The sequence below is a fragment of the Candoia aspera genome, chromosome 1 (assembly GCF_035149785.1).
Source record: "Candoia aspera isolate rCanAsp1 chromosome 1, rCanAsp1.hap2, whole genome shotgun sequence".
Lineage (NCBI taxonomy): Eukaryota > Metazoa > Chordata > Lepidosauria > Squamata > Boidae > Candoia > Candoia aspera.
In genome coordinates this window covers 28,013,354-28,038,178 of record NC_086153.1, presented here as the reverse complement: position 1 = coordinate 28,038,178, position 24,825 = coordinate 28,013,354, and the positions used below count along the sequence as shown (strand labels likewise).

Genomic DNA, 24,825 nt, shown 5'->3' with positions numbered 1-24,825 from the left:
GCTTTTACATGCAGGAGCAATCCAGGCCATCTCTCTGTCTCTGCAGTAACAGAATTAAGTGGTTGAGACACCTTAATTGACAAAATGCCACATGATGGCCTTTAAGATTTTGACTGTGGCATCCAGGAGACTGATTTGCATCAGTGGCCTTGTGAAATATCTATTATTTTAACATTTCCATCCATGCTGGTCATCATCACTTGTGCGTCTTCCATTTCCAGCTTCAAATGTTCATATTTGAATTTTCCACAGCACTTCATTATTTTCATGAAGTTCATGGCAGTGAAGTCTGTTTACCTATGCTTTCAAAGGATTTGCATTTATATCACAGTTGTCTTCTAGTCGTAGCTACCAAAGTTGATTAGCTGATTCTTCATCATGGTCTATATGATTCACCTCTGTGGATTCTGTGCCCGTGCAAAACTCTGTGTAAATCTTTGTAAGGATTTTTCCCATCATGGTTACGGAGCACATTCCATTATGGCGAGTGACTCTCTCTGTGTTAAGATCTGAATGGCACCCTGAATGGAATCATATACCTTATGTGAAAAGTCTGAAAAGTTATTGTTGAAGAGGAAGATTTGTTGATGGACCCTGTAATTTGCTGCTTTTTCAACATATTGCTGGTTCTGACCTGTGATGCAGAAGGGAGAGTGGCTGCAGATGGCTGTAAGGAGTTATCCAAAGTGGGAACTGTGGCAGACAAGACTGTAGGAGAAGTGTAATATTTAAGCTGGAAAAGGTATGAGGAGGTGAAATAGACTGGAAAGAAGGAATGGGTAAACAGGAACCAATATTGTAGAGTAGAATGTGGAGGTGATTGAGAGGGTGGAGCTGGCTGATGAGTGAAGAACATTGTAGTAGGTAGAAAGAGAGATACAGAGGTTGTGGATGATTTCTTGTTAAGAATGAAGCTGATTTGAAAGAGGATCTGAGAGGAAGATTAGTCAAGGAACAATTACGATAACTGCGAACAATTTTCTGCCGTTGTTAAGGATGGGAGGGGCAAGTGGTTTGGCAATCACCATTCCTAGAAGGACAAATCGGACAAGGAGAGGATAATTCTTGGAGTTGCAATTTTCATCAATTTTAAAGGAGTTCAACACTCATATCTGTAAGTTAGTGGTTGCTTCTGGAGATATGTTGATGAAGATTCTCAGTCATCCAGGTGGAATTGTCTGTAGGTTGGTGAGGGGATCCCGTATATGTCTTCCAGGGTGGCTGCATTGTCCCTACACCTGAATGGCTGTTAATTGTGCCATGGAGGTGTGGATTGCCTTTGGGATGTCTTACTCCTAGACCCTTTGTTCATCCCCAAGTGGATCATTAAGAGTGGCCTCCCTGGTGGTCTTAATCTTCCTGGGGACTGATGAAAGACCAGCATGAAAAATGGGGGACAAGTTGTGTCTGAGGCCTCTGCCTCTATTGAGGGAAGGATTTTCCACTTTGTCATGAATGGATTCCTTAATCCCTCTCTCAAATCACCTATCTTCTCTGTCCAAAATATGAACATTGTTGTCATCAAATGAGTGTCCTTTTTCTTTTAGATGTTGCACCACAAGACCAGAACCAGCAGTTTACCTTCATCTAGGGGTTAAGGAATCCATTCATGACAAAGTGGAAAATCCTTCCCTCAATAGAGGCGGAGGCCTCAAACACAACCTGTCCCCCATTTTTCATGTTGCTCTTTCATCAGTCCCCAGGAAGATTAAGACCACCAGGAAGGCCACTCTTAACAATCCACTTGGGGATGAACAAAGGATCTAGGAGTAAGACATCCCAAAGGCAATCCACACCTCCGTGGCACAATTAACAGCCATTCAGTTGTAGGGACAATGCAGCCACCCTGGAAGACGTATACGGGGTCCCCTCACCAACCTTTGCCCAGACTGAAGAAGCTGCTTGGACAAGCAGCGAAACATTTCTACCAAAAAAAAAGAAATCCAGTTGCCATGACTCAACCTACAGACTTCTGGAGATATGGACAAGGAAAGCTCTTGCTGGAGTGGCTGGTGAATAGACCACGGGTGATAGAGAAAGAACCCTGTGATTGGGGTGAAAATCCCTCCACTGAGTGACCATTGGGAAGGCATGGGGACAGAACATGGAGAGTGGTTTCAGGAATAAGGGCAGGGGGAAAATCCTGGAGTGAGAAGCTTAATTGGGTGAATTGGAATCTTGTGTAAGGAGGTTCTCTGAGGGGACCATTCAGGGGCTTACCCAGCAAAGGTAATTTCTTCAGGTAATCATTTTTTCTTTTACACAACCCATTCTCTGGCTCCACGCATCCTCTTGGCTTAGTACCATTATCATTAAAAGTAAGTTTTATTGTGTGAATGCATTGATGACCATTGAAAAAAACCATGGTTATTGACAAGCATTCTGTTCTTTAGATCATTTCCAGTTTGGTTTCTGACCTTGTTTAGGGTACCGAGACAGCCTTGGTTATCCTGGTAGATACTTACACCTGATCATTAACATCTGGAGTGCAACTCTGTTAGTTCTGTCGAATCCCTTAACAGCTTTCCATACTTTCAGTCCTGGCATCTTTCTGAGCTGGCTATCTGAGATTAGTCTGGAAGTACAGTATTGTGTTAGTTCCAGACCCAAAACTGCTGGAAAGCTATTTCATCAGATGGCCAGTAGTTTTGGTGATGTTCTGAGGTTCTTTGTTGTCTCTCTGTTTTTTTTAACACGTACTGTATGTGAAGGAGATTTGGGCAAAAGTGTCAATTTAAGAATGTCATGAAACTCTCTCATTTGACCTACTATTCCTGAACGTTATATAAGGTTGAAGATGTGTCTGGGATTGGTGATGGAAAAAGAAACTAATATTTAATTCAAATAAGAAAGTACTATTGACAAGAAAACCTGCCATTCCCACCCTAGCTACATCACTGCTATTTAATGCACTGTATAGTACTGTTTTTTAAATACTAGTTTGGGAACCTCAACTAGTGTGGAATGAGATTGCTGGACTGCTTGTGGGAGCCAGGGGAGTGGAGAATATAGCACACATTTTCTACACTACTTCCATTCCACCATAAATAGAATGGGAAAATTAGAATTTTTAAAATTCAGATATGGTAGAAAGTGAAACCTAGAGCTCTGTGAGTAATGCACAAGCCCAAGATTCTCTAAGACTTGTATGCAGAATAGTTTTCAAAGACATACTGTATACCAGATGAAGAGACCAGAATGTTCAATTTTTAAACAAATCAGTTTCTCTTTTTAGTTTATTGTGTAAATCCTGTTAGTTAACAATCTATTGTTGTTTGAAGATAAGAGTAGTATTCATTAATTTCCTCCCTGTCCCCCGGCTATGATAGAAACAACAGTTGTTGCTTTCAGAAGATGATGAATACACAACTGGATCTGAAGTCACAGAGGATGAAGTAGGTGATGAAGAAGAAGTGTCCAGGAAAACAGGTATTTTTTTTCCTGGCAGTATTATTAAATATGATAGCAATTAGGGATGTGAGAAGGTGAAAAATCTCTTCACAAATCAGTATATCTCCTAGAATTTTAACATGTATCCATTATTGTATTAAAAATTAAATTAGAGTATATATGCAAATGGAGGGAATGTAAACAGAAATCCTCATGATTCCACAGATCTTGTTATCTTGTTTAAAAGCATAATCTATGTGCTGCTTTTTCCATTGGCACCATTAACCTGTCCACTGTATCCCCAGATTGTTGTTGTTGTTAGTTGCTGTTGAGTCATTTACGACTCATGGCGACCCTGTGTATAACAGAACGAAATGCTGTTCCGTCTTGCACCATATGCCTGACTGTTCCAATGCTTGCATCCATTGTTGCTGTAATTGTATCAATCTATCGTGTTTAAGGTCTTCCTCTTTTCTGCTGGCCCTCAACTGAACCAAACATGATGTCCTTTTCAAGTGATCGGTCTTTCCTGACTATGTGCCCAAAGTATGAGAGTCTAAGCTTAGTTATCTTCACCTCTAGGGAGCATTCTGGTTGTATTTCTTCTAAAACTGATTTGTTTGTTAATCCCCAGATTAGGTTACTGATATTTGAAATCTGCAAATTAAAGATCATGTGCAGACTCCACAACCTTACTTTTTTCATTTTGCCTTTATTTAAACAGAATAGAAAAAGGCAGTGGCATGCCAAGAGCAGAACAGTGAGAGTGGTCCCCCAAGTATAGGCAATAAGGGGGAATATTGTCTAAGGACACTATCTGGAGGGTCAGTGGAGGGTGTGAAATTGGATCACTGCTGCTAGTGCACCAATCGTTCTTTGGCTGTTGATAATGTAGCACAGCAGCAGAGATGGAGCAGGACAGGCTGGTGATGGTGTGGTTGGGCCAGCCTGGATCCTGTGGTGGCTGCTCAGCTCCCTGATCCGCTCTGGGTTTCAAATATGCTAGGTACACCAATGGAGAGAGAGAGAAAAAAAGGATCAATTAAAAAAGAGCAAAATAACAACCAAATTTTATATGTGTGTGTTTCTCATAAGTTTTACAAAATAGTTTCAATAAAAGATTACCATATTTCACTGTAATCATCCATACATAGTCTACATTTGTAAGCACCTTGTTCATGAATTGCAAGTAATTGGGGTCATAAATGTACTTTTCCAACATTAAAGGACTAATCCCTTAGCAATTAATAAGGTGCAGGGAAGGTCCATTTCCATTGTCTAGTTATCAATTTCTACATAATAGGTATATGGTTCCAAAGAATATGGATGTCTGAAAATATTGAACTCAGCCCTAAAGTCAAATTAATATGTGTAATTAGTTATTCTTGTAATATAACAACTTTAGGGCATTGCAAAAACATATTTTGATGAAGTGTTGAGGTATATTATTCTGGGCTCTTGTATTCTTCTTCTTGCATTACAGAATCTCTATCTCTCTCAGACTTGTGATTCTGATAATGAAAGCCACTGTGCATGGAAATATAACTTCATTTTGACTATCTAGAAAAACCAGATGTCAATCTGTCACTGTTCAGCAGGGCCACAACTAGAGGGGGGCAACCGGGTCATGTACCCTGGGCGCCACACTGGGGGGGTGCCAAAATGAGCGCTGGGGGGGTGCCAAAATGAGTGCTGGGGGGGCACCAAATGGTAGCCATGTTTGCCCCAGGTGACACAGACCCTAGTTGCGGCCCTGCTGTTCAGAATATTACTCTGGCTTGCTGCACTAAAAAAAATGAAACATGTTGTAGATTCCCTACTTAAATATATGCTTCAATTCATTGTTGCTTAATTAAATGAAGGATGCCTAATATAATATATACTGATAATTTGTTCACACTGTTAAAGTATTTATAATTAACAGGAAGAAAAGAGAGGCCAAAAAAAAATATCAGAAATCCAAAGAAGCAAGCGTCTTCACCTAATATTCAAAAGAAGGAAAAAACATTGGAGAAGGTAAATCTGAAATACTTAAAATATTATAAAAATTAGCTGTGATAGAAACCTTGCTTTCCGTTAGGTCTTTGTTATTTTGCTGGAAGTAGCAACAACTTTTATGTTATTTTCAGCCCAACCCTGAAAAATTAGATTAAGATAGGAGTTTCTGTTTGATAGATCCAGATAGTCCCAATAATTAAATGAGACAAGCCAGTCATAGTGAATGATGTTAGCTATACCCTCTTTCCATCACTAGCTTTGTTAGTATATATAAAATCTGACTTCATAACTACAAGAGCCTAGCTCTTGTTTTTGTTTCTCTAAGCCTAATCATGTAACTTCAGGAAAAGTCCTCCATGGTTTAGTACTTTGCATAGTCTAAGTGAGGGAAATGTGATCAAAGTTTTTTCTTAGTATTGTTTTTACTGTATTCCTTTTTTCTTTTACTTGACAGTCTAACTCTCAAGACATATCTCCCTTTATGTAAGTATTTGCTAAAATTTAGAGGAAAGCCATTCAGGCAATATCTAATATTTTATTTATTAATTTATATAGCTGCCCATCTCAACAATGACTCTGGGCCGTGGACAATGATAAAAGTAAAAGAAGTATATATACAAAAATTAAAATAACACAGCAGCTGACCAACAGTTCATCTGAAGCCATTAGTGGACAGCTAGGACCACTGAATGGAGCAGAGTTTAACACAGCGAAAGATACACACAGAAAAAGAATATTATCTTAAATAGCATTAATGAGCATGTTAGAGAAATATAGGTTATTGATTTTACACACTTAGCCCACCCAAGCATAAAGAATCACACACTTAGACAAAGTAGGTTCAAAAGTAAGTAAAAAAGTCTTACTGATTTATTTGGTCCAGTTACATCCATTTCAGTAGAAAAATGATGATTCTTTCCCTAAACTGAATTGACCCTCAGCCCTCATTGCTGCTGAAGGCTGCATGAAGAAAGGGGGAAAGTCCTGAATTCTAGGTCCACTGCATGGCCCAAGATGGAAAGAGCTGCAGCCTCATGCTCCCTTCCAGGATGGTGAAGAAGGAAGAAGTGAGGAATTGGGGGGGGGGGGGGGCAACAAACAGCTTCCTCCAGAAACGCATAGAGAATTTGCATCCTCAAGCGAACTCATCCACATGCTAATGAGGCATGCTGATTTGCTGGGACCTCCAACATCATCCACATAGCCAGGAGATGATTTCCTTCACACACTCAGGGCCCCAGGCCTGAGCACAGAGCTAGGTCTTTGGGGCTTTATGAAAGGCCAGCAGGGTCAGGGCCAACCTAATCTCCAGAGGGAGAATGTTCCAGAGGGCAGGTGCTATGGTAGAAAAGGCATGTCTTCTGGGCCCCACCAGCCTACCTTCGTTAGCCAACAGGTTGCGGAGCATGCCCATCCTGCCAGACCAGATAGGATGGGTAGAAACAACCAGGGAAAGATGGTCCCTTAAGTAACCTAGTCCTAAGCCATGAAAGGCTTTGAAGTTGATAACCAGCACCTTGAATTGCACCTGGAAGCATACTGACAGCCAACGCAGCTCACAGAGTAGTGGTGTTACATGTGCCGAATAACCAGCGCCATTAACTACCCATGCCACCACATTCTGCACCAGTTGAAGCTACCGAATGCTTTTCAAGGACAGCCCCATGCAGAGTGCATTGCAATAGTATATGATATGAATATGAATTAAGAATGGGTTTGGATGGTTTTAATAAAGAAGAAAATTTCAAATCCTTGGAAGATAATCTCACAACAGCTTTTGGCTCAAGAGTTACTTGACACTTGACATCCTCTTTAGAAGGATATATCTCTGAACACTAGAGGAATTCAGCATTTTATAAATTTAAATCATAAGTCTTGTTATGGTATTTAACCAGCATAAGATAGAAATATCTTATGGGTCATATCAGATTAAGGTGGTCTATGTATTCTATAAATAAATAAAAATATCAGCAGAAATAGAAAATAAGAAGAAAAAAAGTATAAGAAGGGTAGGTAAAAAGTAAGTGTTAAAAATAACATAAAGGTTATAAATATTAACTACTGTACAACAAATATTCTTTTAACAGCTGCTAAACAAATTTATCTGTATACCAACAGTGAGATTATCTGACAATACCCTACAAAAATCATATGACATATATTGTCGTGAAGTTTTGTGCAGCAGCATGTAAGATTAAGGCAAACAAGTAAAATGTATTTCAATGACTTGTCATCTTAGAACTAGAAAAATAAGAGCACAATAAATATCTCTATAAAACTGACAATGCAAAAGAACATGCTCATTTGTCTCAACCTGACCATCACCACATGGACATAAGTTTTTAGAATTTTTATTATCTTAGCCCTCTAATTAAGCCGAAGGGACAGCACCAGAGCAAGCCAGAGTTAGGACACTTATGTATTCAGGTCTGCACATCTCTTCCTGGCAACTATGTGGGAATCCAGCACTAGAGTGATAAAAGTGCTTCTTTGAAAAAATAAATCCTTCTCACTTACAGGTAGTCCTTGCTTAACGACAGTAATTGGAACTGGCAACTCTGTTGCTAAGTGGCACAGTCGTTAAGTGTGATGTCATGTGACCACATCAACTTACGCCGTCAGTTCCAGCTGCAGTCGCTAAGTGAATCGCCACAGGCTGTTATGTGCAACATCACATCACCACGACTTGTGACTTTCTGCTGGCTTCCCCATTGACTTTGCTTGTCAGAAAAGGTCTGTGAAAGTTGCAAATGGTGGTCGTGTGACCGTGGAACTCTGTGATCAGCATAAATGTGCACAAGTTGCCAAGGGCTCAAATTGTGACCATGTGATTGTGGGGACAGTGCAATGGCTGCAACTTCAAGGACTGGTCGTAAGTCTCTATTTTTAGCGCCATTGTAGGTTTGAATGGTTGCTGAATGGGTAGTAGGGAAGCTAGGACTACCTGTACTAATTTGGTTAATACAATATGTCAAGCCATAGTTTTGATGCTGGAGATAAAAGACTTAATGCTTATGCATTTCTTCCTCCCTTCATATGCCCAGTTATTTTACTAGAAACAAATTTGCTCTTGATATCTGAGCTGGTAAACTGGTTTGTAATTTCCCTGCAAATCAGTTTCAGGCTATGGTTTTGCTCTTTTGGTTTGGAGGAAGAGCATAAATTGTAGTTTACCGCTGCAGGTGTTGTACTAAGTTTTCATATGTGACATAAGTATATGAGCATAATGCTCATTTCTGATTTTGGCATTACAACTTTGTCCCCAAACTCAGAAGGTTTTCATCAGAAAACAGGTGCAGCAAGGAATGGCAACCTCATTTTTTCATTCATTTAAACAGTTTATATAGATGTCCATCTAACAGCAGTGACTCTGGGCAGCACACAGGATTAAAACCATCAAAACACCATGTAACAGTAGATGATGATGATGATGATGATACAATGATGGTGATGACATAACATATGCCGAGGCCTAAAAATCCAATTTTAATCCATACAGATGAAACAACAAATCCACCAACAGGCTGGTTTAACCTCTCAGCCCCAGGGCCTGGAGGAACATCCAAGTTTCTAATGTTTTACTAAAGGCTAAAAAAGTCAGGGCCATCCTGATCTCTGGGGTATGATGTTCCATAGGAGAAATTCTGATACAGAGAAGGCACAATTCTTGGGTCCCTAATGGAAGGGACTTGAAGCATGCAACTGTCAATTTAGATGGTCAAGCAGAAGTGTCATATGGACATATCATGAAGTGCGCCAAACTGCCCACACCACTGCATTTTGGACCAACTGTAGCTTCTGAATGTTCTTCAGGGGTAGACTTATGGAGGATACGTTGCAGCAATTCAGCTGGGAAGTTGCTAAGATCTGAGGTACCATGAGCAGGGCTTCCTGGTGCATAAATGTGCACAGCTGACACACAAGATGAACCTATGCACAGGCCCTCCTATCCATAGCTGCCATCTATTCTTTAAGCAGGAGCTATTCTTCAAGAAGGACCTCCAAGTTGCACATCAACTCTCTATGGGGAATTGCTGCCCCATGCAGACATAAAGTTGCATAACTTTGTTGGCCCGGGACAGAGAGATATAATTGGATATTATCAGCATACTGATCATACCTTGCCCTGTGTCAACGGATGACTTCCTTAGTGGCTTGATATAGATGTTAAAGAGAAGTGAGTGATTAGAGCTCTGAGGAAGTACACAAAACAAGGGCCTCAGGCTTGAGCTCTCCCCATTAATATTAACTGGAAATGGCCCTAGAGGAAGAAGGAGAATTACTGTAGCACTATGCCTCCCACTCCCAATCCCCTGAGCTGGTCCAGAAGGATACCATGGTCAGTGGTATCAAAAGCTGCTGAGAGCTCAATGTCCAGGAGGAAGGTGCTCCTCCTATCTTGCACCCACCAAAGGTCATTGACAAGTGTAATGCTGTCTTAGTGCTGTAACCAGGTTTGAAACCCAATTAAAGGATCCAAATTATCCGCTTCCTCTGGAGCTGCAAGCCAACCATCTTCTTGACAACCTGCCCTAAAATTATCTAGTTCCTGTGGGTCCAGCAATGGCAGATAACTACCCCTTTCAAAAATACCAACAATGCCCTGCATTATTTTAGAAAGAATAGGACTGATCACTTGCTTCTGTTTTATTTCTCATGGCTTATCTGTTCTTTCATTAGCATGAGTATGCAGCAGAGTAAGTGGGATCCTTCCAGATCACTGAGATTCAATCAAGATGCTCAAAGAGAAGAAGGTAAAGTGTACCTGCTTCACTTGTGCGGTTTTAATAGAGAAAATAATGCTAGTATTATTCCATACCTGCATAAATGTGTAAATGGCCAAGATTCTGTGAGATAGGAATTACATATTTCTGCTTAACATCTATGAAACTCCTTAATATCAACAAATACTCCTGGGAAGATGGACATAATCTGCAGCCCAAGGCTGTATGCATTCCCCAGTCTTTTTTTTTTAATAAGAATTTTATTGAGTTTAAAGCAAAGATAAAAAAATTCAAAAAAAGCAAAAAAACTACAAAAAAGAAAAAAGTGAGAAAACCAAAAATGAAAAAGGATTTTTTAAGAAATTACAAGCTGACTTCCGATTTTCAACAAGAATATACAGCAATTTCCATAATTAATCCCTTACTCTAAAACTAACCAAGATCATATTATTTCTACAAATCATTCAATTTTTTTGTTGTTTATTTGTTCAGTCGCTTCTGACTTTTCGTGACTTCATGGACCAGCCCACGCCAGAGCTTCCTGTCGGTCGTCAACACCCCCAGCTCCCCCAGGGACAAATCCGTCACCTCTAGAATATCATCCATCCACCTTGCCCTTGGTCGGCCCCTCTTCCTTTTGCCTTCCACATCAGCATCTTCTCCAGGGTGTCCTGTCTTCTCATGATGTGGCCAAAGTATTTCAGTTTTGCCTTTAATATCATTCCCTCAAGTGAGCAGTCTGGCTTTATTTCCTGGAGGATGGACTGGTTTGATCTTCTTGCAGTCCAAGGTACTCTCAGAATTTTCCTCCAACACCACAGTTCGAAAGCATCTATCTTCCTTCTCTCAGCCTTCCTTATGGTCCAGCTCTCGCAGCCATATGTTACTACGGGGAACACCATTGCTTTAACTATGCAGACCTTTGTTGTCAGTGTGATGTCTCTGCTCTTAACTATTTTATCAAGATTTGACATTGCTCTTCTCCTAAGGATTAAACTCTTTTGATTCCCTGACTGCAGTCAACATCTGCAGTAATCTTCGCACCTAGAAATACAAAGTCTTTCACTGCCTCTACGTTTTCTCCCTCTATTTGCCAGTTATCAGTCAAGGTGGTTGCCATAATCTTGGTTTTTTTGAGGTTTAGCTGCAATCCAGGTTTTTTACTTTCTTCTTTCACCTTCATCACAAGGCTCCTCAGTTCCTCTTCGCTTTCAGCCATCAAAGTGGTATCATCTGCATATCTGAGACTGTTAATGTTTCTTCCAGCGATTTTGACCCCAGCCTTGGATTCCTCAAGCCTAGCACATCGCATGATGTGTTCTGCGTACAAGTTGAATATGTAGGGTGAGAGTATACAGCCCTGCCGTACTCCTTTCCCAATCTTAAACCAGTCCGTTGTTCCGTGGTCTGTTCTTACCATTGCTACTTGGTCGTTATACAGATCCTTCAAGAGGGAGACAAGATGACTTGGTATCCCTATACCACTAAGAATTTGCGACCATTTGTTATGGTCCACACAGTCAAAGGCCTTAGAATAGTCAATAAAACAGAAATTGATGTTTTTCTGAAACTTATCCAGCGGATATTGGCAATTTGGTCCCTAGATCCTCTGCCTTTTCTAAACCCAGCTTGTACATCTGGCAATTCTCACTCCATGAATTGCTGAAGTCTACCTTGCAGGATCTTGAGCATTACCTTACTGGCATGTGAAATGAGTGCCACTGTTCAATAGTTTGAACATTCTTTAGTGTTTCCCTTTTTGGTGTGGGGATATAAGTTGATTTTTGCCAATCTGATGGCCATTCTTGTGTTTTCCAAATTTGCTGGCATATGGCATGCATCACTGTGACAGCATCATCTCGCAAGATTTTAAACAGTTCAGCTGGGATACTGTCGTCTCCTGCTGCCTTGTTATTAGCAATGCTTCTCAAGGCCCATTCAACCTCACTCTTCAGGATGTCTGGCTCTAACTCACTGACCACACCGTCAAAGCTATCCCCGATATTGTTATCCTTCCTATACAGGTCTTCTGTATATACTTGCCACCTTTTCTTGATCTCTTTTTCTTTGGTTAGATCCTTGCCATCTTTGTTTTTGATCATACCCATTTTTGCCTGGAATTTTCCTCCAATGTTTCTAATTTTCTGGAAGAGGTCTCTTGTCCTTCCTATTCTATTGTCTTCTTCCACTTCCACGCATTGCTTGTTTAAAAATAATTCCTTATCTCTTCTGGCTAACCTCTGGAATTTTGCATTTAATTGGGCATATCTCCCCCTATCACTGTTGCCTTTTGCTTTCCTTCTTTCTTGGGCTACTTCTGGTGTCTCAGCAGACAGCCATTTTGCCTTCTTGGTTTTCTTTTTCTTTGGGATGTATTTTGTTGCCACCTCCTGAACAATGTTGCGAACTTCTGTCCATAGTTCTTCTGGGACCCTATCTACTAAATCCAGTCCCTTAAATCTATTCTTCACCTCCACTGCATATTCATTAGGAATATTAGTGAGCTCATATCACTAATATTATCTGGGACCCTATCTACTAAATCCAGTCCCTTAAATCTATTCTTCACCTCCACTGCGTATTCATTAGGAATATTAGTGAGCTCATATCTAGCTGATCTGTGGGTCTTCCCTAATCTCTTTAGTCTGATCCTAAATTGTGCAATAAGAAGTTCGTGATCAGAACTACAGTCAGCTCCAGGTCTTGTTTTTACCGACTGTATAGATGTCTGCCACCTTTGGCTGCAAAGGATGTAGTAAATCTGATTTCAGTGTTGTCCATCTGGTGAAGTCCATGTATAAAGCCATCTCTTAGGTTGTTGGAAGAGACTGTTTGTTATGCAGAGTGAGTTGTCTTGGCAAAATTCTATCAGCCTATGTCCTGCTTCGTTTTGTTCTCCCAGGCCATGCTTACCTGTAATCCCAGGTGTCATTTGACTGCCCACCTTAGCATTCCAGTCTCCCGTGATGAAAATAACATCTCTTTTAGGCGTGTTGTCCAGTAGGTGCTGCAGATCCTCATAGAACTGCTCTACTTCAGCTTCTTCAGCATCTGTGGTTGGGGCGTATATTTGGATCACTGTGATGTTAGATGGCTTGCCCTGAATTCAAATTGAGATCATTCTATCATTTTTTGGATTGTATCCAAGCACTGCTTTAGCCACTTTACTATTAATTATGAAGGCTACTCCATTTCTTCTGTGGTCCTCTTGTCCACAGTAGTAGATCTGGTGGTCATTTGATGTGAAGTGGCCCATTCCAGTCCATTTCAGTTCACTGACGCCCAAAATGTCTATCTTTAATCTTGACATCTCACCAATAACCACATCCAATTTGCCCTGGCTCACAGATCTTACATTCCAGGTTCCAATGGTGTGTTGATCCTTAGAACATCGGATCCGCCGTTCACCACCAGCGCCGTCGGCCGCTAGCCATCCTTTTGGCTTTGAGCTAGCTGCGTCATCACGTCTGGGGCTAGTTGAACTCATCCTCTGTTCCTCCCCAGTAGCATTTTGACCATCTTCCGACCTGGGAGTCTCATCTTCCAGTGGTATACCGACATATCTCTGGTTGTACTGATCCATTTAGTTTTCACGGCAAGAATACTGGGGTGGGTTGCCATCACCTTCCCCAGGGATCGCATTTAGTCTGACCTCTCTGTCATGACCTTCCTGTCTTGGGTGGCCCTTCACGGTTTAGCTCATGACGTCATTGAGGTGCTCAAGCTCCAGCACCATGACAAGGTAATGATCTTTTGCTCAAGAAATCATTCCATAGACACATTATAAAAATCACTGAAAACAATTGCTCCTTCCCTTTATATATAAAGAAAAATAAACAAATATATAAACCTCTAAATCAACTTCCCTTCCCCAAAGGAACCCATTTATTTAGATATTTCCTTCCTCCTAGTATTCTATATTTCTGGCCACTATAATAAAAATCAAATTATAGAAAAAATTAAATTGTCTACTTTTATGCTTAATAATACTATAACAATCTTAACTCTATTAAACCTAAAACCAAACACTTATATCTTATAAATCTTAAAAGATCAAACAAACTTTAAATCATTAAAGAAAAATTGAATCATACAAGCCTTAATATCAATCCAAATACATATTCTTAATTTCTTATCCCACATCAAAATATACCAGAGCATTTACTGGTCTTCATATTATGCATAAGGCATTTTTCATAAAGAAATTAAACAGCCCAACTGCCCCCTTAAAAAAAATTAAACTCCTCATTTGAAAATCTCCTATATAACATAGCTTCATTCCCAAAACAATCCTTAAGAAAAACAGCCTTGTTTCTTGCAAGTCAAACTTTAACTCCTTTACCAAAGTCTGTTTGTCACCTGGCATTTCTTCAAAGAGTCCATTCCCACTGTCAGGAAAATAAATCCCCCTCTTGACAAACTTCTTCCTCCCCCCACAGAACGTCTTCAGCCAGTTGACACATTTTAGAACTGATCTTTTCTGCAATATCCCAAATACAGTTGTAATCAAAATTATTCAACCCCCATTGCAAATCAGGTTGATTGTCAAAATGTACAAACCTTCAGCTGTTTGCAATGAACAAATCAAACAAAAGCAATTGAAATAGCTCAACACAAATGCTTCAAGTGGTGTCCCGAAATTCAACTGAAAATGCAACTTATAATGACTTCTCCAGTCTCAGAATTATTCAACCCCCTGAATAGAATCTGTCACAACAGCACACATGGAAAACAGGTGTTGTCTCAGGCACACCTGATGCAACTAATCAAGGGCTTCAGCAGTTGCACCAGGGGTGCTTGAGCTGGAACACATGAAATACCTGAACTGGCTAGGGGTTTGTTGAGTGTCACGTTTGACTGCATGTTAGAAATACAGTATGGCTAAGTCAAAAGAATGGTCCAAAAAGGTAAGAGAAGAGATAATCGCCCTTCACAGACGAGGAACAGGATACAAAATAATAGCGAAGGCACTGAACGTTCCTAGGGACGCTGTCGGAAGCATAGTTTGCAAGTTCAGAGTTAAAGGAACAGTGGTTACACTACCTGGACAGGGCAGAGAAAGGAAGCTGTCAGTGGCTGCAACCAGGTTTCTGAGAAGGCAGGTTGAGAGAAACCCTCGAGTGACTGCAAAAGACTTGCAGCAAGACTTGGTGGCAACAGGCACTGAGGTTTCAGTGAGCACAGTAAGGCGCATACTGAACACAGAAGGTTCCCATGCCAGAACTCCAAGACGTACACCACTACGGACCCAAAAGCACAGAAAAGTCGGCTCCAATATGCTGAAAATCATATAAATAAGCCACAGAAGTTTTGGGATTCCGTTCTGTGGAGCGATGAAACAAAACTGGAACTTTTTGGCCCGATGGATCAGCAGTATGTCTGGAGGAAGAAGAATGAAGCATACGCTGAAAAGAACACTCTGCCTACAGGTAAGCATGGTGGTGGCTCAGTGATGCTCTGGGACTGCTTTGCATCCTCTGGCGCTGGAAACCTGCAGCGTGTGGATGGCAAGATGGATTCATGGAAGTATCAGGAAATCCTAGGAGAAAACGTCATGCCGTCTGTAAGGAAGCTGAAGCTTGGGCGTCATTGGACCTTCCAACAGGACAATGATCCCAAGCATACCTCAAATTCCACTAAGGCTTGGATGCAGAAGTTCTGGAAGATTCTACAGTGGCCATCACAGTCACCTGACTTGAACCCCATAGAAAATCTCTGGTGGGATTTGAAGACGGAGGTTGCAGCACGCAAACCCAAGAATATTACTGAACTGGAGGCCATTGCTCATGAGCAACGGGCTAAGATTCCTCAGGAATGCTGCCAGAAGCTGGTGTCTGGCTATGCATCTCGTTTGCAGCAGGTCATAACAGCAAAAGGGTGCTCTACTAAGTACTGAAGATGCTTGCCATGAAGGGGTTGAATAATTTTGAGACTGGAGAAGTCATTATAAGTTACATTTTCATTTGACTCTGGGGACACCACCTGAAGCATTCGTTGTGTTGAGCTATTTCAATTGCTTTTGTTTGATTTGTTCATTGTAAACAGCTGAAAGTCTGTACATTTTGACAATCAACCTGATTTGCAAAGGGGGTTGAATAATTTTGATTACAACTGTATCTTGCATAATGGCTTAATGGGTGTCATGGAAAATCTGTTTGAAATCACTGTGAAGCCCAGAACAAAGCTCTGAGAAGATTTTCTTAAGGTCGTCCATATTTCAGGCAGTAGATTATGGTGCCCTCTGGATACTTGACTAAGGCAGATAGGAGCTAATGCGTTAATGAAAGGCTTGCAAAGTTATCAAGTGAAATTGACAAAGGAAAAACCAGCAGCTACAGAAAGTGAACAGAAAAATGAAAACTCAGAATAGCAAGTTCAATGTGTAGGAAAAAGTTAAGTTCTTCAAATTAAATACAAAAATAGTAATGGGGAGATGATTAATTATTCTCAGTCCTCCTTAAAATTTAGATGGGAAGTAAGCTAAAGACTAAAAAAAAAAGTTTTTGCAAGTAATCCAGAAATAATGATAGGTACCAAGAGAGTCTGCTTTTTATTGTTGTAGAAAGCCTCTCTTAGGGTAAGAAAACTTAAAAAATACAAATTGATTTAGAAATTGGGGGGCTCGACCTAATGTCCCTTTAAGGCTATAAACGTGGGTTGGAAATGATGGCTTCCAAGCCTCCCATCATCTCTTACCAAGTCTTTGCTGTTTGTGATTCTGGTGAGAGGAGATGGGCTTGACAAATTTGATAAACAAAATAATAAATAAATTCTCAGGCTGTGAGGCAACGTGGGATGATTCCGAGCTTTTTCTTAACTTCTGAAAAAGCTCTGGGCTTCAGGTAAAAGCCTGAGCCCAGAAAAAAAAAACGCGTTGTGAGTTCTGTCCGCGAAGCTTGTGGACAAAGCTGTTCAATTGGCCATGTTCCCCACCAGAAGCCCCTCCCCTGGGTCTTGAGAAACTCTCAGAAACTCTCCAAAGGTTGTTCCAAAACTTAATTTTTAATGTGACAGATAGGAAAATGATTAACACATTAGCTAACTTTATATCTTGTTTTATTTCAATAAAACTCACTTTAATGTAAACCTTGAGGTGTAGTCTTTGTCCTTTCTGGCAATGTTTAAAAGGTGTTTGAAAATCCACTTTATAAACAAGGTTTTCTTTCTTGCCTGGCAGTATTTATGTTTAATTTGATTAAAATATGAGCTAAAATAAATTTCTATGGAAGCACCTTTGGTGTGGCCAGTCCTAGGTAATTGCTTTGTTGTTTCTTGAAAGAAATACATAATAGCAGATCTAAATTATTCTGGTCCCTCATCCTAATCCTTTATGACCTTTTAGAGAGCTATTTTAGAAACAAAGGAGCAAATTCTTAACCTGGATCTACAAAGAGATAGGAGGAATGTTCCTTCTTACTGTAATGATGGACTCAGTAGAAGATCCTTTACATTACCTACTTTAATAAAAACCTCTCTGTCTCATATACTAAAGAGTTCTCACTGGCTAGACTTCATGTTCTGCCATCTAGCCCAAGATTGCCTATGCCCCTGTTGATTGGGGAGATTGAGAACCCATTTATACATGTACAAAGGCAGAATTATGAATTAATAATACCTTTCCTAGCCAGTTATTTAGGTTATCCAGAAGAGATGAATATGCTTTTTGATAATGGATCAATCTCTAGAAACGTATAGGAGGTTTCCAAATTTTGTGGTTATAATCGTTGAAAAGGGGCTATGGGTTTAATACTAATATTTATTGGTTGATTTATATCTGTCTAGATATGATTTGTTATTCATTTTATTAATTATTTGGCTCTTACTGTACTAACATTTTATTCTGTTTTCCTGTCTTTATTGGGTTTGATCTTCGACCATAAGTAAAGTAATTGTTACCCCTGCAGAGTGAAAAGGTTGTAGGGTTTGGCACTTCTCTTTCTCTCCTGTGTTTTTTGCAGATCAGCGGCGAATGATTGAAATAACAGGACATCTAATAAAAATGAGGCTTGGGGAACTTGATCGCATAAAATCAAAAGAAAACAAAGAAGTGAGCTTTGTTGCTGTACTAATTTAATATCATTGATGTATTTTGGCTATGCATTTGATTCTTTTTGTTCCTTTAAATTATTATTTGTTCCCGTGTCTTCCTCCGTGGTTTGTGATGATGCCACATTGCCATATTGGATGTGATTAGATCATTCCATTACATTAAAACAAATGACCATTTCCTACCCACAAACAAAGTTGTCCTTTGCCCTTCCTCTTGAGTAATGCCTCTGGATTTACTCTCTTCTAGTGCCCTCTTCTAAGTTGTTCCCTTAGAACAGGGCACTAGAAGTGAAATGTGTTCTATAATTTTTTTAGAAGTTGAAAACCTGTGTTTCTGTAGTTTTTGAGAAGCACCTGTCTCATCTTCTAGTGCGCAAGGATTGATAAAAGGTAAACTAAGACAAGGATTGATAAAAGGTGAACTGATACACAAGTCTCAGTATTATAATTGTGACCAACAACGGCAGGATATTTTTGCTTCTGTAGGCCTCAAAGCCTTACTTCCTATCCCTGTTGTTGTGTTATCACAATCAACATCTTCAGGACAGCTATGTAACTTGAGCATACAAGGGTTCTTCCATTTAAGCATGCAAAATAGCTTACTGATTTCTTGCCATTGTTTAGCACATCTGGGTATTATAGTATAGTCAGTTCAATTTTTAATGTGTCTCTCCTTGGGACAAAAAGAAAACATTTGGCAAAGGCTACTGTATGTGTATAATGGTATGGTGGCCCAATCCATTATGTGTGGTAAGAAATAAAGCACTAATCTGTAAACCATGTGATTATTTGACTTCCGTCCTTTCAGTCTGCAGCTGGAATTTATGCAAGACTTGAAGCTCAGATCAGGGCAGCAGCACAAGTCAATATTCGTCAGAATATCCCTGAAAAAATTATAAGGTAAATATTAAATAAAATAGGGGAGGGAGAGAGAAGAGGAATATTATAATTGGTAATTTTCATATAAGGATTTATAGATTTTTATATAGAGTATGTCTACCTTGAAATAACATGCCCTAGAATATTCTGAGCTGATACATTTGCATTCTCTTTAAGAACTGGTTTACAGCTCCGATTATTGGATTCAATGTGGAAATTTTACTTTATACTTACCTTTTTTTTTTTTGCATTGATTCACCCTGAATCTATAACCAATTGGGGTGGATGTTTGCGGGATTATTAAGTTCCATAATGTACTCCACTGAAGAATGAGAGGTCATATTTCATGGTTTCTAGCTTGGTAGTGCAATGTTCAGGCATAGCTTAAGCTGAATCTTAGAATTGAATCTGAAGCAGCAAATTGAATCTGAAGCAGCAAATGAACTGAGGTAATTGATTACTATTACTAAGATGACTTGTTACTGTTAACTTTTGTTGTAATTTTTCCAATATATTTCTATCAATTTAGGACAAAGACTCGGTTTGGCCAAAGCCGCCCAACCTAGAAACAAAACACAGATCTTCCGCGTTGAAGCCAAAGCACTTTTCTGCTTTCTGCAGCTGCACTGGATTCCAGAGCCTCGGCATGCTTCTTCCTAAAGCTTTCAGTGACTGACATGACTGTCTGCCATGTTAACTAATTATTTTGTTTTAATGAATTAATATTGATTTTTCATCTATAGTGAGTTGTAAATACACCATTTCTTATATTAAACCAAGTGCATTTTCTCTTAAGCGATGGTGCATTTATAAGCCTGCAAAACAAACGTAAAACCCTTATTGAACTGAGGGTGGAAGAAGTGGTGCTAATGCAATTACGGATTTCGTACTATGCTATCGATTTGTAGTAAGGGTCAGATCTGGCCCTTTTATGTACTTCGTGCTTTATCATGCACTGCACCAGACTGGCGACAATATTAACTTGTAATGATTTAGTTGTATAGAAGTAAAGCAGTAATGCCATTGCCTCCTGTTTCACGTTTTGATCCTATTCCTATTCTGCCAGCAAGCTTTCCTCTCTACAATGTTGTCTTTCAGTGAGAGGGTATGCATGTTCATAGGTGCTTCCTAACCAGATTTCCTTTCTTCAATGCTTAAATAAAAAATACAGTTAAGACAAAAAACTCCACAGTACTTTATGGGTATAGACAACCCTACAGCCTTTTTCTGCGCTGAAGTGCCAAATATGACCAATGGTAAAGAAGAGAATGAAAGTCCACACTTGCATCTATTGGATTTTGCATAATCAACTTACTTTTGTTCCTGTGTTATATAAATATGTCTATGTCTCTTTGCAGAATTAATCTTTGTATAGAAAGGTTTGTGCGCAGAGGCTTCAAGTTGTCAACGTGCTCCTTGATCTTGAGGTGAAGAATAGTGGTCATCCATCTCTTAAATGTAGTAAACACTTTTTTGGCAGGAATGAATTTGATGAAATGCTGTAAAGATAGAGCAAATTATGAAGGAGGCTAAAGAGCTATAATGCGCCATCCCACCTCAGCATCTCTCTTCTGCAATCATCCACTGCAAAGAATAGATAGGATTTTGGAGAAGCACCTGCTTCCTTGTAAGAGCTTTAAGGGAAGAAAGATCTCTTCCAGCTGATCAACCAAGATTTTGCAGCTACCTTTCACACTCACAGGTAGTCCTCACTTACTGACTGCCTCATTTGGCGACTGTTTGAAGTTACAACGGTGTAAAAAAAAAGGCTTTGCAACCAGTTCTTGCATTTATTATACCATTGCAGCATCCCATAGTCACATGATTGCCATCTGGGTGCTTCGCAACTGACGCTCATTTACAACTGTCACAGGTTCATATGGTCATGTGATTGCCATTTGTATGCTTCCCAACCAGCTTGCAACAAGCAGAGTTAATGCAGGATGCAGAAGTAAAATCACAAGTCATAGTCACGTGATATTTTGCTTAACAGCCACGGTGACTCGCTAAACAACAGAATGGGCAGTGATGTCATAAGTCCATCACAGTCATGTGATTTTCCACTTAACAACTGCAGCACTTAGCAACAGTCACCACTCCCAATTGTGGTCGCTAAGTGAGGACTGCTTGTATGTTGAACAATTCAAGCAGTGATATGAAAGGTAGGTGATTGAATATCTTATGAGATTAAACCTTTTAAAGGATTTTTTAAAAAAATATTTTAGTTTTCTTTTGAGACCATGAGAATTTACTTGCTTTTTCCCTTTCTAAAATCAAGACAGGAAATGCATTTCAGCATGCTCCTTGCAACTATGTTGGCTATCCTATGAGGAGAGTAGATTTCTGTGGTAAAGTGTATGAAAACAATTGTGATTTTGCAAAATCCAGAAAATATGGATAGTATTATGTAAGACTAGAAAGAAAAATCCAGTGAACAACATATTTATATTTATTCCTAGAGAAAAGAAATGACAAAATATTGGTTGATACCATAAGAGATGTTCAGTGAGAAATCCATGCTTGTGTGCCAGGATTACTTCAGTGTTATATAGATAACTACAGTATGTTTGTCTTCCTCCAATATTGTATTAATAGATATGATCTCCACCTCCCTTTTTTAAAATAAAAACGGTATTATTGTGCAGAGGATAGAGGAGAATCAAACATTGCCTGGGCAGTGTCCCCTGTCCACCCTTTTTGCCTTTACCCCTGGAAACGGGTAAGATCTGGTAAAATCTGAACCCTGCCCTTCAGGAAACCTGTCTTGAAAATAAAGGCATAATTATACTTAAAAAATTAACCTGTGTCTCTGGTATGGAGATTGCTTCCTTTGATCTGTTCGCTCTGCTCGTCTAGACTTTGTTCTGTCATTTGGTTGTTACTATTCTTCAGCCCACTTATCAAGTGAAAGAGGGGTTGATTCCAGATTGACTGGCAAAGATTATCTAGGATATTGTTCTTGACTTGACAGCCAGAACATTACTGGGTACAGGGCTTCCCTCCAAATGCTGGGTAGAAGCAAATATGTCTAGAAACCGGGAGACCATGAGTTCTAGTCCTGCCTTAGGCACAAAGCCAGCTGGGTGACCTTGGCCAGTCACTTTCTCTCAGCCCTGGGAAGGAGGCAATGGTGAACTACTTCTGAAAAAACTTGCCAAGAAAACTGCAGGAACTTGTCCAGGTAGTCTCCGAGAATCAGACACAATTGAACGGATTAAAAAAAAATACTGGGACTTAAAAAAATAACACAAAACATAACATTGGAAACATTAAAGGAGATGTTTGAAGAACGGAGCCAGAAATTAGTAACTACAATATCAACAATGTCAGTAATGGTGTCTGCTTCAATGGATAGGCTATGTCCAAAAGATGTTGATGAAGGAATGACAGATGTGGAACAAATTTTATCTGATAAGACAGAAAAAGTACTGAAAGTGGACCTGCAAATGACATGCAAAAGAATGATTTGGAAAAAGACGCTTTACTGGATATACAAAAGAAACTGGCTGAAGTTTTAAAAATTAAAAGGGAAATACAAATGATAAACCAAAAGAACTGAAAAATGTTTTCTTATTGGATCTACAATAGAGGCTTGTTAAAACCTTGAAGAAATCTGTGCAATGGGATAAAAAAGAATTGAAAAATCAAATCTTACAACAGTATTCGATTGAATTGAAGATTAAGACTGTTACAAGTAAAAGGAAGGAATATAAAGTTGGCTTATTTGGTCAAGGTTAAAATAAGACATTTTTGTGGAAAGTTCTGGGAACCCATTTTGGACTTTTTGCTGACACTAGGATTGAAAAGTTGATGTTTTATAGATTAGTTTATACATAAGGGATGGGATATGAGATGAAGAAGTATCTGTTATAGGGGGTGAAGAATTACTAAATTTTTCTGTACTGGTGAAGAAGGTTAGAAGTCACTTCTTTATATATTTATTTTCTTTTTTCTTTTTCTATTTTCCTGCACTTTTTATTCTTTTTTTCTCTTCTCTTTCTCTAAGTTTAGTTTGTATTAGTTTTTACTATTGTAATCAAAATTCTTAATAAAAATATATATTTAAAAATGCAGTGATCTCAACATAGTATTTATGTCAGTGTATTTTATCTCGTTTTTATTCTTCTCATATTTATTTGGCCAAATAGCATCAGGGAATTCATTTAAGCTTGAGTTCTTTTATAAGAGTCATTTTAATCTCCTTGGCACAAGAACAGCTATATTCTTTTTTAAAAATAATTCATATATATGAACCTTGCTGATTAAAAACTTAAGTATACTTTAAAAAATGATTGGGAGCATGTGTGGACATCTGTTGAAAATACCTTAAAGTAGTTGCATCTTTTCCTGGGCTTATGTGGCTGCCTCTCTAGCTGACACACAGTTCCAGAAGAACACACATACAGTTTGATGCATTCCTGAGAGTTACTACATGCATGTGCCAAATTATATTCTGACCTTTGAATCTGGATCTCTGTGTAGCCATATCACTTAATTAGTGTTAACACCAATTGACAAAGCCTGACAGCTGTAGAACATGTCATCCTGCAAAGCATTAAGGTTATTAACAGACTTTCATGCAGACTCACCTCAAAGTCTTTCCAGACACTAGAAGCCTTCATGATGAGTTTATTATAGTATCTAAAGGAAAGAGGTCATAGTGAAAGGTATAACCATGCCACTGAAAATAATAGGGAGGATATGTGTATACAGAAATAAAAGTTAAAATGTTACTTCTCCCCATTTCTGTCTTGTCAGTACAAACCCAATAAGGCTTTGGATTCTTTAGAGCTTTCAGTGGAGGAGCCCTCCTCTGCCACAAGTAGGATTGCTCTATAATCAAACTGCTAGTCTGTTACATTACTAGCATATGCACTTACGTATGGTTCTTGATTTACTTGCGGGGAGTCTGTCAGATTGTTGGCTTTTTATTATTTATTAAAGCCAGTATTATAGTGCCCTAATCCGATTAAACGTTGCAAGATTGAAATATTTCTAATGTAAACATTTCCCTTTCAATGTTATCAAATGCCTTTTCTGCATCCAATATAAAAACTCATCTGTAATTGCAATTGTTTGAGTAAGCATATGTGAACTCACACATGGGTTATGTGCAGTGCCCTATCTAGAATCTTTGATCTACAGAATTGTTTGGCAGAAATCTTCTGTTTGTACTTAACAATGCAAAAGATCCAGATGATCAGTAAGGTTGTCTGACACAAAACAGGGTAGGTCAGGATGAGTGAATTCACTGATAACCACTCAAAGAACAATTACATTCCCCCTCCCTTTCTTTCCTTAACATGGGTCCCTGCAATTGGTGCACCAATTAGGTATTTAGTAGCTGGCAGTACAGCACAGGGACAAAGTTGGAGTAGGTTGAGCAGGCAACAGAGAATGGAGTAGGCAACCTCCTTTTAAATCTTCTCTTTTCCTGGTGGGAAGCAGCTGCAGAAGATCTAAAAACAATGGGCCCCTACTGGCAGAGATGGCATATCTGTGCTGAACTGCTGGCAGCAGAGGCAGAGGCAGGCTGGTGATGTTATGAGTCCAGCTGGGAGTTCTGTGCCTTCTGTGCAGCATCCTGCTGCGGTTTGACGGCCACCTTGCCCCACCATATTGCCACTGAATCCAGGAAGACAATGCAGCAGCTATAGCAATGCTGACTATGTGCCCATCCCATCCCTGAAGACTATTTTATTTAGAGGACAGTAGTTATGGAACTTCTGGATTTGTCATCTATGGAGGGATAGATACAAATGGAGTGAAGCAATCTGGATCATCA

The 24,825-nt window shown here is 39.4% G+C and overlaps 2 protein-coding genes across 2 annotated transcripts in view; one reads left to right on the top strand and one right to left on the bottom strand.

Moving 5' to 3' along the window:
• Positions 1-19,748, top strand: part of SANBR (SANT and BTB domain regulator of CSR) — a 51,143-nt gene extending 31,395 nt beyond the window's left edge. The window contains exons 16-22 of the mRNA XM_063301072.1: positions 3,330-3,429; positions 5,315-5,406; positions 5,843-5,871; positions 10,069-10,142; positions 18,071-18,159; positions 18,970-19,061; positions 19,570-19,748. Coding sequence (XP_063157142.1) covers positions 3,330-3,429; positions 5,315-5,406; positions 5,843-5,871; positions 10,069-10,142; positions 18,071-18,159; positions 18,970-19,061; positions 19,570-19,606 — 513 coding nt within the window. The 3' untranslated portion in view covers positions 19,607-19,748. The remainder of the gene's footprint in view (positions 1-3,329; positions 3,430-5,314; positions 5,407-5,842; positions 5,872-10,068; positions 10,143-18,070; positions 18,160-18,969; positions 19,062-19,569) is intronic.
• The window catches only part of USP34 (ubiquitin specific peptidase 34), a 617,663-nt gene that overhangs the window by 410,996 nt on the left and 181,842 nt on the right, over positions 1-24,825 (bottom strand). The gene's annotated exons all lie outside the window — the stretch shown is intronic.